At 37.2% G+C, this 14,143-nt stretch overlaps 1 protein-coding gene across 5 annotated transcripts in view; it reads right to left on the bottom strand.

The window, feature by feature from the left end:
* Positions 1-14,143, bottom strand: part of LOC123768420 (zinc finger protein on ecdysone puffs) — a 42,224-nt gene that overhangs the window by 22,771 nt on the left and 5,310 nt on the right. For 3 of the 5 annotated variants that reach the window (XM_045758929.2, XM_069336355.1, XM_069336354.1), the window contains 2 exons: positions 5,364-5,620; positions 11-85 (listed from right to left, as the gene is read on the bottom strand). In XM_045758929.2, coding sequence (XP_045614885.2) covers positions 11-85; positions 5,364-5,555 — 267 coding nt within the window. In that variant the 5' untranslated portion in view covers positions 5,556-5,620. Of the gene's footprint in view, positions 1-10; positions 86-5,363; positions 5,621-12,311; positions 12,498-14,143 lie in introns of all 5 variants that reach the window. The other 2 variants (XM_045758926.2, XM_069336356.1) reach the window with 1 other exon arrangement.

Genomic DNA, 14,143 nt, shown 5'->3' with positions numbered 1-14,143 from the left:
GGCTACTCACCACATCCATGCACATCATTTTATTGGCAGGAGGTCCACTACTCCAGCCAATCTGATTTTGACTCTCAGAAGCCCGCTAATTAAAAAATAAATAAATACAAAGTATTAAACACCTGCAAAACTATATTTTACAAAAACAATGTAAATAACAATTCTGTAAATTTTTTTATTGATGTTGATTATGATTATACTGTTCTTCTTTTTCCATATGAAATGGGATGCATCAGGAACGTCTCTTCAGTCAAGAATATCCTCAACATGCATAAAAGGAGACGCTTTAAATTTTCCCAAGAAGATAGAGCACTTGTCACTACAGGCATCCCCAATTTTGTGACAATGGGTAAAATTCTCTCATATCTAAATTATTTAAATTTTAACAAATTAAAAACCAGCATTGAATGCAATGAAACCCCTCTTTCTGGGAGCCTGTGGCTCCTTGTTGTTAATAGAGAAAAGTAAAATAGGACTCACTGGGGGGAGGGGGAGAAGATGAGCAAAATTCAAAACTCCAAAGGAGAGAACTCAGGAAATGAAACCATACCCAGGCCAACACAAGCTTGAATGGGACTTAGACCTGGTAGACCTCCAAAACCCCGAGCCCAGAAATCAGGCCAAGACAAAACAGAAAGTATGTTGGTCAAAGCTGAAAACTACTGAACACCATGGGTATGAAAGTAGTCCATAGGCTGAAGAGATTTTATGACAAGTCTGACACAAGTTAATGAGCCTTGAATTGGTATCAAAGAGACCAGATCAATAAAGAATGCATTCCCCCAAAGCAGTCCAGGTCATGCATAGGTAGCAATGAATAACCTCGACCAAACAACAAATGATGCAATGGTAGAAACTAAGAATCAGTGACTATAGGACCACTTTGGAACCCAACCACCAGAAAAAGAACAGGGTACAGATAAAGAAACCACCCACCAAGACCAAATGAATAAAGTTCCTCCAACCCTACAACCAAGCCAGCACGTACTCACCTAGTTGAGAGACTGGTACCCCTGCAAGCACAACTGTCAATCAACTGGTGTACAGATTTTGGAGCCTATTGGGCTCTATCAAATCTACATTTGAAACTACAGTATGTATGGAGTCTGCCTCCACCATATCACTGCCTAGTGCATTCCATTTGTTAACTACTCTGACACTTAACCCTGTCAAATTCCCTGATAATTTTGTAGGTGGTTATCATGTCTCCCCTTATTCTTCTGTCTTCTAGGGACGAGAGGTTTAGCTCCCATAGCCTTTCCTCGTAGCTCATACCTCTCAGTTCTGGGACTGGTCTGGTGGCATACCCTCCAAATCTTCTCTAACTCTGTCTTGTGTTTAACTAGGTATGGACTCTATGCTAGAGCTGCATACATGGAGCATAACAGTCATCGACCAGGAAGGGAAGCCAATAAAAAATCCCAGACGAGAACCATCCATGTCTGAACCCAGGATAGTACCAACTGAAACTTCCACCAGAACACAGGGAACCCAAACCCAGATGGCTGGGAAAGGAACAAACTCTGGCTTGCCGACACAAGGATTGGCTAGAAGCCCAAACCAGCCAGTCGTTAACCCTTAAACTGCATATGGCATACATATACAACAGGACCTGATGGTACCATAAGTTAAATTTCTCAAACTTGCTGAAACGCTTTCCAATTTGTTGTGTATAATCTACTAGCAAATCCTGCAACTTTGTCTAAATGATCACAAACATAACTTGAGAAATAAGAAAAATTATGAAATTAAATATTGAAAACTTCAGATTTTCAAATCAGATGCAAAAATATAAATTATTACCAATTGTTCATTTGGTGTTGTTATGCCCTCAGAATAGCATGATATTCATTTTCACAGATTTAGGATATAGGTTTTTCAGTTAGGTGGTTGTAAAAAAAATTGTCAATGTGGCATTTGAAATACAGTACATGTACTGTATACGCCAAATTTAGACTAATTTTTTTTTTTAACTCCAAACATTTAGGATTTATGAAAAATCCATTCTAATAAGGTTACAGAACTGACAGCTGTGCACACTGTATGTAAAAATGGTGAGAATTGGTCAGAAACTGGATTTTTTGAAGCTGACTCACAGTTGAAATTCTAGTTTTTAGAGATAATTGAAGTTGAAGTTATCGACAATGAATACTGTAGTTCTAATTCCTTTATTTACTTGTATGTTTTAATAATCATTGTTTGGCATTCACACTCGAATGTGAAAGTTGTAGGTCAATATGTGTTGGAAAGAAGTCAAGAAAAAATACCCCCCCACCAAAAAAAAAAATATGGGGAAAATTATAATGATTTAAGGGATAAATATGTATACTTGATATAAGTGATAAAGCGATAAAGCCCTAATCTGGTCCCTAATCATCAAAACAACCTAACCCTGTCAAATCCCCTGATAATTTTGTAGGTGGTTATCATGTCACAACGAAAATAGCTTGAAATCTGTGAAAAAATCAGCAAAAAAAAAAAAAAAAATAATCAAAGTCCCAAGTTCTACCAGTTGTGATTGATTTATTTGTTGACCAAATTCATTCTATCTTCATGTAAGTTAGGGATGGGTATGCACTCTCCAGGATGTAGAGGTTACAACAAAATTAGATAATAAACAAAGGATGAAAAAAATCCAACAAATACTTTTTTGGACATTGGTGAAAGTAACATATTAACATTGGGCAATGTATTTTTATGATATACAGTAGAACCACGAGTGATGACCGCCTCAAATGGCGACCAATTTGGGTAACGAATGCCCTGATCGCCGACAATTCGTCTCGTTAGGCGACCGCTCGTTTGAATAACCAACACAACATGGTGGGGTCGCGGGCTGCTTCTCGCACATTCTCAGACGCCTCCGACGATGCAAATAAATTATTTTTCTTTGTTTAAAGATGCTATTGATGCTGGGATGTTGCAAAGCATTGACTTTTATGTAGAAAAACGAAATGAATTGTTTTAAAGAAAGAACAAATGTCAAAAAGGTTTGTTCGGTGTTTGTCAGGTAGGCTGCTCTGTTATTGAGAAATAAATGAAAAATACAAAACAAATGGAACACACTTGAAACACGGAAAGATTGTCATAATGGAGCAGCCTACCCGACAAACACTGAACGAACCTTTATGACATTTGTCCGTTTTCAAATTGTTAACTTTTTTTTATTTAAGAAACATGGAGCAGCTTACCTGACAAACACCGAACGAACCTTTTGCTATACATAAAATAAAAAAAATGGAACAAATTTGAAGAAAGAAAAATGTCATAAAAGTTTGTTCAGTGTATGTAAGGTAGGCTGCTCCATTATTTAAAACACCGAATATCATATTGATGTTTTTCGATGGTAGAATGGATTATTTCTATTTACATTCTTTTCAATCGGAAACTTCGTTTTGAATGAAATCAATTTCACATGATGACCATGGCGCCGGAACAGATTAAAGTTGTTATTCGAGGTTCCACTGTATAACAGAATAGAGCATAATAACATACTCATTATTATTGGTGTTGTTATGTATTACTCAGCAATGCTATAAAGACACCAGCTGCAGATCAACTTTGTGGACACTTCTTACTACTATTCTTCTTTGTGGATCGAACAGGTGTTTGCATCTCTTTAGTACTCCATTATCCCTTAGTTACAGTTAATAAGAGCTGTTCTCCTTATCAACAAACATTCTTCTTTTTAAAAAAATCTAAAATGCATTTCTGAAAATATTGGGATGCAACTCTCACGACACTGAAGCCAATAAGTTGGAAATTTGTGTAATATTTAATTTAACACTTTCGCACTCTCGTAGCGCTTAAACGCGTTACCAATTTTTCTTCAGTCATCTCTCGTAACGCAAGTACGAGTCCAACAATAAAATATTTGTATAAAATTCATTTTTTATCAGATTGACTTTAGGATAGTTTCAAAATGAGCACCTTTAAATTATGCACAATTTGATACCAAAATGAAAGATGTAACACGAAACTTGAAACACAGAACACTTGAAAGATTATACAGTACTGTATATACAGTACGTTTATGGTTAAAATGTTAAAATTATATTTATTGTGCTATTATTATGGGAATAGCTTTAAAATGCGAGCCTTTACATTGCGAACAATTTGATACCGAAATGAAAGATGTAACACCCTGTACACATGCATGACCAAACCACACACCAGAAGATGTAGAAACTACGACATTTTGGTCCATCCTGGACCATTATCTAGTCGAATGTGATGGGAGACAAAGGCACGGGCAATAAATAAGGAGTAAGGTGAGCAGCAGGTAAGAGAAGAAGGTTAATTCCTACAAGAAGGCAAGAATAAGGCGAATAAGGAGAGAATAGAATGAAAGGTACAAATGTGATGAGTGTGATAAAGGAAGAATGAGATGGGTAAGAATAAGAGGGTAAGAAAAAGAAGAAAAAGAAAAGGGGAGGGGGGTAGGCTAAATCAGGTCACATTTGTTAGGAAGGTTAGAGCATTTGAGTATGTACTGTGAAAGGGAAGAGTCAACAGCAACAAAGCCAGGACTAAGGTTCATGTCGGGTATGTGTATGTGTGTACACATGCAGCTCAGTCTTGGATACAAATATAATTAGGAATATAGAACAGGTGAAAATGAAAATACAGTACGTGTAAATTATGTGGTATGTCATGCTCTCATATCCTCACCCGTTATGTTGAGTGCCTGTTGACTGATGTACATTAAGACTGTTCCAGAACAAATAGCATGGATGTATCACAATGGGAAGATTGATGATATACTGGAGAGATACAACAATTTTGTCCCAAGAATGCCAAATAGTGGATTTGCTTAAATGTCTATTTGTAGCCTTTGTAAGTATGTTTTTTGTATTTATTAATAGAAGTACAGTATTTGTATTTATCGGTGTGTGTATATACATATAGAATAATATTACCCATTTACAGGAAGAAACGTAAATTTTTGCCAGAAACGCTATGCGTACTATTGGCTTTAGGTATTGTATGTACTATCTCTATCTTTAAATCCAACATTATGTATGTAACTCAATGTATGTACCTTTACCTGAATAAAAAATCTAAGTGCTTATCACCCAGAATGTTAAGTAATATGATGATTGTTTGTGATTGTGTAACAACAATTTAACTATAAACTTTTTGGTTTCCATTAAATACAGTATACTGAATGTTTTTTTTAATCAACTCTAAATGAGAGTTCAAACCTTTAGAAATGACACCTTTTCAATAACAAATATTATTGAAAAATATGACAGTTATCATGCATTACACTTGTAAATTGGAAAATGATAAAACAGATGAAATGCAATTCAGACAAAATAGAAAAATTAAAAATAGTACAGTACTGCAGATAATTCACTTACTGTAGATAGCACTGTATTGAGAATATTTAGTGCAAGCTTTGACTCAGGATTATTCATTTGACTGAGATGTCTGATGGAGCCAACCAGGTCTGCAGCTCCTCCTCCTCTATACTCTCCCAGGAGACTTGTTCCCGATCCTCCAGTAGGTGGTAGGAAATCTCCACCGTGACTTCCAATCCCAGCACCTCCCATTCGGAATTACACCACTTGCCCAAGGATTTACCATTGGGTTGTTTGAGCTCATGGCACTCATGTTCCTGCATGTTCAACAAATGGTAAATATAAATGTAAACTGCCACTCTACTCCAAAACAATTATGCATATGCAGTTTCAATAAATATACATTTAATTCATTTACAGGCATTTAAAAGTTTAAATATGAAATTACTCAATTGTTAGATCAAGAAGAAATCAAATCACATCTATTAATGTTTAATAAAAGATGTAGAAATATTTTATAACTCGTTTCTTGTAAATTTAAGGAAAAAAATACAGCCTTTAATTGTGGGCTGCACTTTAGCTGTGTCCCGTCAAGGACTAGCTTCACTGAAATTAACAATACCAGAGAAGGTGAAAAGGGAACGCCTCGTGGCATCGCTCTATGAGAGTATGCTCATTAAATGGTGTCTATGAATTTCCATGCATGCATGTATCTTTTTAAGAGATGTAGAGCCCCCAAGATTCATCAGTTACACATGCCAGGTAGACTAGTTATTGATTCCTGGACATCAGTGTCGAAAGGTGATCCCAACACTTCCTACTGATACTGCAGTGTGAACACGACAGAACTTAACTGTGAATCATCACTATTGTTGGCTATACTGCTGAAACATATTCTGCCCTCATTATCTATTGCATCTAAGCTTTGCCTTGACACTTTAATAAAGTTACATCCATTCCAATTGGATTTAATGTATGTTGATACAGATAGTTGCAAATAAATTAATGTTATCAAGACTAGATTTTCTCTGAACCAGAGTAATCTTGCAGTCAACGTTCTAAACGACTGATAATCATGTCGCAAAAGCATGTACTGTATGGTTATACAAAATTATGCCGTAACTACAATTCTCATAAAGTCCCTTATCAAGGTTGACTCAGAAGAACAAGACTTAAGATAGTTGAAATGCATTCACCATTGTGTTTAATGATAGACTTTCCATCAAAAGGAGGAGTTAATTGCAAAGAGGCACAATCCTGCATAACCTAAACCGGTTTATTCTCAACTTTTTTTATAGTTCCTCTAAGAAATGGTCTGACCAAAGGTTACCACCAACCTGAGGTAGTGATGACTTCCTGTAGTTGCACTCAAGGGTGAAGTTTTTGGTTTATTTAATATTGTAGTAGAAGATGGATTTACATCTTTCCTAACATGTAATAGACTATCATTGAAAAATGTAGTTCCCTCAGTGTGCATTCATGAGGTTAGCTCACACTTGAGTCACTATCAATTTACAAACAATTATCCATGTTTAGAATCATGACTCTGCCTGCTTAGCAATCAATTAAGAAATGAGCATAATTACCGTAGTTGCCGGCATAAAAGGCGCACTCTTTCATAGGATGCGCCCCTATTTTACAAGGATATTTTCTTGAAAAAAAAAAAAAAAACTATTTTAGTATATTTCATCATTCATTTATTGAAAGATATTTTATAGTTGTTTTTGTACCCCCATCTCTTACCTCCTCAAAGATCAGCTGTATATTTGTTTATATTTTGGGCAAGAGAAGTGCTATACAGGATGTGAAACTTTTATTTCTGGATGTGATGTCTTGTGTTGCCGCATCAGGCCACCAGGGCAGTACACCTGGTGAAGACGCACTATCACAACGCTCTGGTTTTGTTGTCATTTACTCATTGCAAATGGCTGACAGGCAGATAAAAGGACATTTCTTTCAAATTTCTAGGAGCATTTTTCATTTAGATAATGAATAAATGTTTCTTAAAGGTAACAGTCGTTAAATAATGTATAATATCAGGCATGGGTTATGTAAGCTGGGTAAGAAGGTGAGACGAGAGCTTCCTTCATAACTGCTGACGTAGTGTAAGCAATTTCTTGCGAGTTTGTGACTGTGAACAGACTGCGATAACTCAGCTTGTTTCAATATTTTATTATTAGTAACAATTTACAGTGATAATTTGGCTTGTTTTCATTATTTTATTATTGGCAAAGATTTTTGTGCCTAGCGAACTTAACCAGTATTGTATACTCGTCTGGATCCCGAGCCTATGGCGCTCGGTCTCACATCTGTAATATGATTGCATTAGACGCAGGGCAATTTTTTGATACATTTAAAAATATATAACCGAGTCTTATATGCTGGAAAATACAGTAACTGCATAGAAATAGATCACCCAAGGAGATAAGACAATTTTTTGTAGAGAAAAAACAGGGTTTTGCGAGTACCACTTTCATATGATCTAATAGTTATGCCAATTATGGAGTTATGCCCATTCGGCATATTGCTGAATCATCACTACTTGCTGTTGAGTACGTGTCATACAATAGATGGTATGTAACAATGAGCAATTACCAAATGAACACCTAAAGGAGTCAATCCTCACTGAAAGCAATATTGAGCACCTTCAGAAGAAATTTATCTAAGGTTGTTAACCACTGCACTGCGCCACCCGACATAACACAGGGCATGGTGGTGCACCACTCGACTCTGGAGCAATACTGTATTGGGGATATCGTAAGATTCAAAGTGTAAATGCGGTAGGTTGGGTACGAGATGAACACCTGAGACCTCCAGTGAGCAGCAGCCTTCTTGAAAAAAATTCCTAGCATGCCCTAGAGCCACGGATTGGCTCAGTTCTGATGAGCAACCATAGCTGGCGCACGGGCCTTCGACTCCCAATCCCGTCAGACGTGGTGTCGAAAGATCGCTCTCCGATGATGAAATTCAGACCTTATGGTTTGAAGAAGAAAAGGGTAGTGATATTGATGAAACAAGGAATGATAAAGACCTAACACAAGTGTCGGATACAAGTGATACAATACAGATGAGGACGATACATCGAGCGTATCCAGTACAGGATGAGTGCCAGGCCTCACCATTATCATCACCACCTGTGTCATCTCCAACTTGTGAAGAAAGCGATACTATAGATAAATCGTTTTCTGGGTTCAGTGATGATGCTTCACTGAAGTAGCATAGATGAACAGTGTGTTAACAGCATCCATGGTGGTGTTACTATGCCAGTAGTAACACATAAGAACATAAGAACATAAGAACAAAGGTAACTGCAGAAGGCCTATTGGCCCATACGAGGCAGCTCCTATCTATAACCACCCAATCCCACTCATATACTTGTCCAACCCGCGCTTGAAACAATTGACACCACCATGGTGGTGCCAGTACAAGGAGCACGGGTGAATTACACAACAAGGAAAGATTGTGATAATGAAGATATGAGTGAAAGTGAATATTTTATGGCTAATTTTGATGAGCCATTCATGCAACATCTTGTTGACAAAACCAACAGGTATGCATTGCAACTTCAACTTATTGCAGGTGGCTTATTACCTGCTTCACGTATGACACGTTGGAAGGACACCACTGTGGCTGAATTGAATGTGTTCTTAGTTGTGTCTGCTTATGAAACATTCCGTGAAACACATAATATAGGATTATTGGAACGAATTTTGTGCTGTTCCAAGCCCAGTGTTCAACAAGTACATGTCATGAGACAGGCTCCTGATATTTCTACATTGCCCACACTTTGAAAACATTGCAAATGTTGATCGAAATTACTAGTATTGACTTTGGAAAGTGCGAAAAGTGTTCAGTGATAGACAAAAATTTTGTGATTACGTTGTACCAGGACAGAATTTTGTCATTGATCTTTTCAAGACTACCTTACACTTCATATGCTTGGCTGCATACCACCTACAGGAACTAAAACCAAAGGTGTATGTGAGTGCATTGTTTGCAAGCACACAGACTGAAGAAACAAACCAAAAATCTGTGTACTTGGTGCATCAAGTGCAAAGTTGTGCTCTGTACCATGGACTGCTTCTTTGATTATCACTCACTTCTAAAGTACTCAGAGTGTAGTACAGTGTATGACTGCAAAGAGTGAGTGTACATAGTGTAAATAGATTGATTACTTGTATTGAACACGTAATATTGCGATAATAAACAATTTTGTGGACACATTACTGTAGTGACATGTATCATAGTTCCTTGGAACATTATGAACGTTCTACTGTGTGCATATTGTAAAGGACACAAATGTGAATCAGATACGATAAAAAAAATAATTAGAAAGCATTGAAAATACACTGATAAAAATTATGAAAATTTATTTGTGGCAACTCGCGAGTTTCGAATTGCCCGCACGACAGCCTCGCTGAGCTTCCTGCATGTGCAAACACACATTTGTAATGTCACATCGCATCTTCATCATGTCGCTACAGCCAGGTGTTTTTTTTTTTTTTTACACATGTACATGTACATGTTTAGGAAAGGGATTTAACAATTTACAAAGAAACAATTTTGAGGGAACACTTCAATTACCGCGTACCACCAATTTCTGTCGCAATAAAAGCCACGCAGGACAGAGATTAATCTTCAAGAAACAGCACTCTGGGAAGAAACCCCTCCCTTGTTAATGCACAGTGATGCCATGTGGTGGTGGTGGGGGGGGAGGGAGGAAGGTGGTAGTAGCACGGATTGCAAAGGAAGTTAGTGCTAATTGGCATTCCTTGTGCTAATTAGTGCTGTCAGGGGCATTGAGGATAGTTCTCACTTGTGTGCCATACGAGCTACTCCCTAGGTGGTGGCCTTAGCTAGACACACCATGGTGTTCATCACACTTCTTTTCCCCGATAAAACCATATGCAAAGATACTTGATAGACTAGGAGACAATATCACAAAAGTGTAGCACATGAATCCAATCCTAGTGGACTGTAGTGACTGGATCAGGGAACACCTGATGAGCTTCAGTTCAGAAATATACTGTACTATAATAATTTAATGAACTACATTATAGAATAATTTAAGTGGAAAAAACACTTGAAAATATTTTAACTATAGAGACAGCACTTTCTAAGTACTTGACAATGTCACTAATTGCATGCCACAACTATAAACTGAAAAATAATTGAAAACAGAAAAACATGCACTATAAAGGACAATCAATGAAAGTGCACAACATTACTGAAAGCAGCAGCAGCTGCCTTTCTAAGCTTAACTCTTAAAGGTCAGTTATCGTTACTTGTTAATCCCTGGGCTAATGCCATTATGGTCATTTCCTGATTTTAGTTATCACCACCCAGTTTTTATGTAAATCCTGTAAATAATACATATATATGGATGCAACGGAGTTAACCAAGACCCGTGAAAAAATAATGCTATCATTTTAATTGCTTATTGTGCATAGAGGTTATCAAGTACTATACCAGTGGCGTGCAATGATTGCAAAATCAGAAATGGGTCTTTCCTGCCATTGTCAATCTGGTGTATTTCTGGACAACTTTCCCAGACAGAATAACAACAAAGGGGTGGGGTTGCAATACACTTCCTTTGATCTGTGCCAGAGATTGGTTGAAGTGTTATATAGGTGTACATGTTACAATGCAGACCTATAAACAGTACTCAGTCTTCATTGTTAATTATGTGTACTGTATATAAATTAGGTTATTCAACAAAAAAAAATACATAATATAAACTTACAAGTGAAGCCACAAACTATTCAACTTGATCAATTAAGCCCACTCGCTCTTACACCACAAAATAGTAAGCTGTGCATCTAGTGCTGATGCACTCATTGACCCGTCCACCCGACTACATATCCAGAAACGAAGCATTCATTTGTTGTTTTTTTACATTATTCTTATGTTTTACATACAAATATATAATTCTATTATTCTTACGTTTTATCATTCTATATGATAATTGTTTGCACACAGCCAGTAGCACATTTGATAGCCCCTCTTTGAGGATTAAAATTATAATAAGCAATATGTACATTTATTATTAAATTTAGATAAAAATCTTAAATTCCAATACAAAATCTGTACAGTAATAGCACATTTTGCTAACTCACGTGAACCAACAGGAAATAATGGTAATGGGGAGGGAGGAAAAAATAACTTATTTAAATGGTGTTTTCAAGTTCTAACCAACAAATATTCCAAACAGTTGGCTTACATAACTAAAGGTTTTAAGGTAGGTTTTAAGGTACAAATAATTAATCTTATTTCAAATATTTTCCATTAGAATTTAATTAAAATCTGCCCAAAACGTCATACTACTGACTCTCACTCAGTTGAAAATCAAATTCCCATAACTACACTTGTAAAAATACTGTGCTAGTACAATAAAGAAGGAATCCAGCTAAACTGGAGTGATTCCCTGCAGATGCCTCCCATTGCATAAGAATTTCTATTGCACCTGATCTAAAAGATTCATTGGAATTTTTTGGCCATGATTATGTTTTTATTAGTGCAAATAACGGATCATGCTTTGATACACATTCTAATGAAGTCACATAGAAAAAGTACATTTTTAATACAAGTATTACTTTTCCTCAGCACATTCTGGCCCAGTAAATATGTGCCTGCTAAACTACATTTCTGACATTTACCACTACAGTACATTCACTCATGTCGATCTTACAATCGTAAGGTAACCTTTGGTCACATCCAGACTTCCGTTAAACCAGTTTCCAGTTTCCATTAAAAAGGGTTCCACTCCACAGTATTGTTAAAAATATAAAAATATAACTGCCTTGGAACATCAAACATTTAATCCTTAGATGCAGTGGTCTTCAAAAGTACAATGTACTGGTGGTTTGTGTTTAATAAGAGCCATATTGGTTGGTAGAATTGAGTACAGTAATAGATTTCTAACCAACTAAAGCATGGATCCTAAACAACATTTATTAGCAAATAAAAATATATTTTGAAAAGTTTTATGCTTGGATATTGCTGTCTTACCTGCCCTGATTGCATACAATGCCAGAAGGTCCAAAGCCCTGGCTGCTATATTCTATTGCACCTCTCCCGCCAAACTGGCTGCCACTTCTGTCTCTACGAGTGTAGCCTGCCCCAAAATCACTACTGCCACCCATGTTTCCACGGCCTAGACTACTGTTGTCTTGAAATCCACGATTACTTCCAAACCTTTTGAACAATAGTCAAACTACAGTACAGTATTGGAAACATGAGAGTAAAATAAGAAAAGCTTAACAACAACTATACTGTACTTTAATACTTTATCAATGAAGTAATTTTTTTTAGTTTTATACAAAACATTATATATAAATAGCACAGATTTTAATGAAATGAATCTTTCTGGGTGGCATCTAAGAGACTTCCAGAGTTTACAGCACTGGCACCTCAGGGCCACAAACGAGTCTCCGGGTTCCTATGATTATCTCTACCAAACGCAAGTAAGGACCAATATCTAAACATGTATCTTTACAGTAGAGGAAGATATGAGAATTACAGATCAACTCAATATTAGGGTAAATCATCCAAAAAGTTGAAAGGAAGTCACAAAATACAACCTCTAGAATAAGAGATGTGACCATCATAGTGCCATAAAAAACTCTGTAAAAGGCAAACGACTTATTCCCTGACTTCACCCACCACCAGTAGGTGAGTGAAGGTCACATACATAGGTCACTTGGGCCTGAAGCCTGACACTCACAACACTCTCGAGACAAAACAAACATGGACAAAAATCAGAACAGGATGGGAACAGGGAGTCAGTAGAGTGCATCAAGAAAGGAACGTTTCAGAATACTTCATACTATTCCTGAACTGGCCTCCTCAGAAGCTTCCTCTAGTTTATTTTACACCTCTGATGCACAATTAATAAAGTTGTTCTCGATGGCATAAAGCCCAAAGTACATAAGAAATATAAAAATAAAAACTTAAGAGGCTTACTTGTGATAAGACCTGAGGAATCTGATGCTGTATCTCAAGAATGACACAAATGTCCCAGTGGTCCCACAAGTCCAAAGGGGGATGCTGAAAAATCCTCTAAAGACTACAGCATTCTCTCCACAGACTGGGGGTGTTTTTCCTTGCAGGCCCAGTAGAGGAATTTTCCTTGCAGGCCCAGTATCCTCTACTGGAAGGAAAATAGAACAGGCACAGAGCAGGGAACTCTGCCCAGAACATCTGGACACACCGAACCAGAACATCTGGACACATTGACCAATTGTGGCAAAAAGCTGGCCCAGGAGGTAAGGTCAAGAGAAAGCACTAAGCCATTATGACTATATGACCAGAAGAAATAAAAATGGAGGAAGACCCAAGAACAGAGGAGAAATTCAACCAAATCTGAAGATAAAACACTCCATCCTCCACACAGCCTGATTTCTGTAATTACACTACTGTATAATTGTAGAAATCAGGCAGAACAATCCCTACAATGGCAAACAAGCAAACAAGTCACAACTTGGAAGGACACAACCCCCTCCCTCCTAAAAGCTGTGTGGAGCTACTCTTTATAGTGCAGGAAGACCCATAAAGGCAAGGGGAAGCCTTGCCTGGAACCCTGGAGCCCAGCTAGAACTACAGGAACCACAGAAGGCTGCAGCTAATTTGGGAAATACCAGGGACCAGCCACTACAAGGGCATGTACCCAAAATGCAGGCAGAGAAAAGACAAACCACACTCCAAGAAACTGGTAAAAACTCAAATCTGCAGTGCATATTAAGCAAATCAATACGGGTCCGTCTAATTACCCAAAGCTACTTAAAGCTATCCAAAGCTTCCTAACATTATGCAAGTACAGTAATGAAATATGACATTTGCTC

Source organism: Procambarus clarkii, chromosome 35, assembly GCF_040958095.1.
Source record: "Procambarus clarkii isolate CNS0578487 chromosome 35, FALCON_Pclarkii_2.0, whole genome shotgun sequence".
In the NCBI taxonomy this organism is placed as follows: Eukaryota; Metazoa; Arthropoda; class Malacostraca; order Decapoda; family Cambaridae; genus Procambarus; species Procambarus clarkii.
Note: the sequence above shows the minus strand (reverse complement) of the source record. Positions and strands in the feature narration are given on the sequence as shown.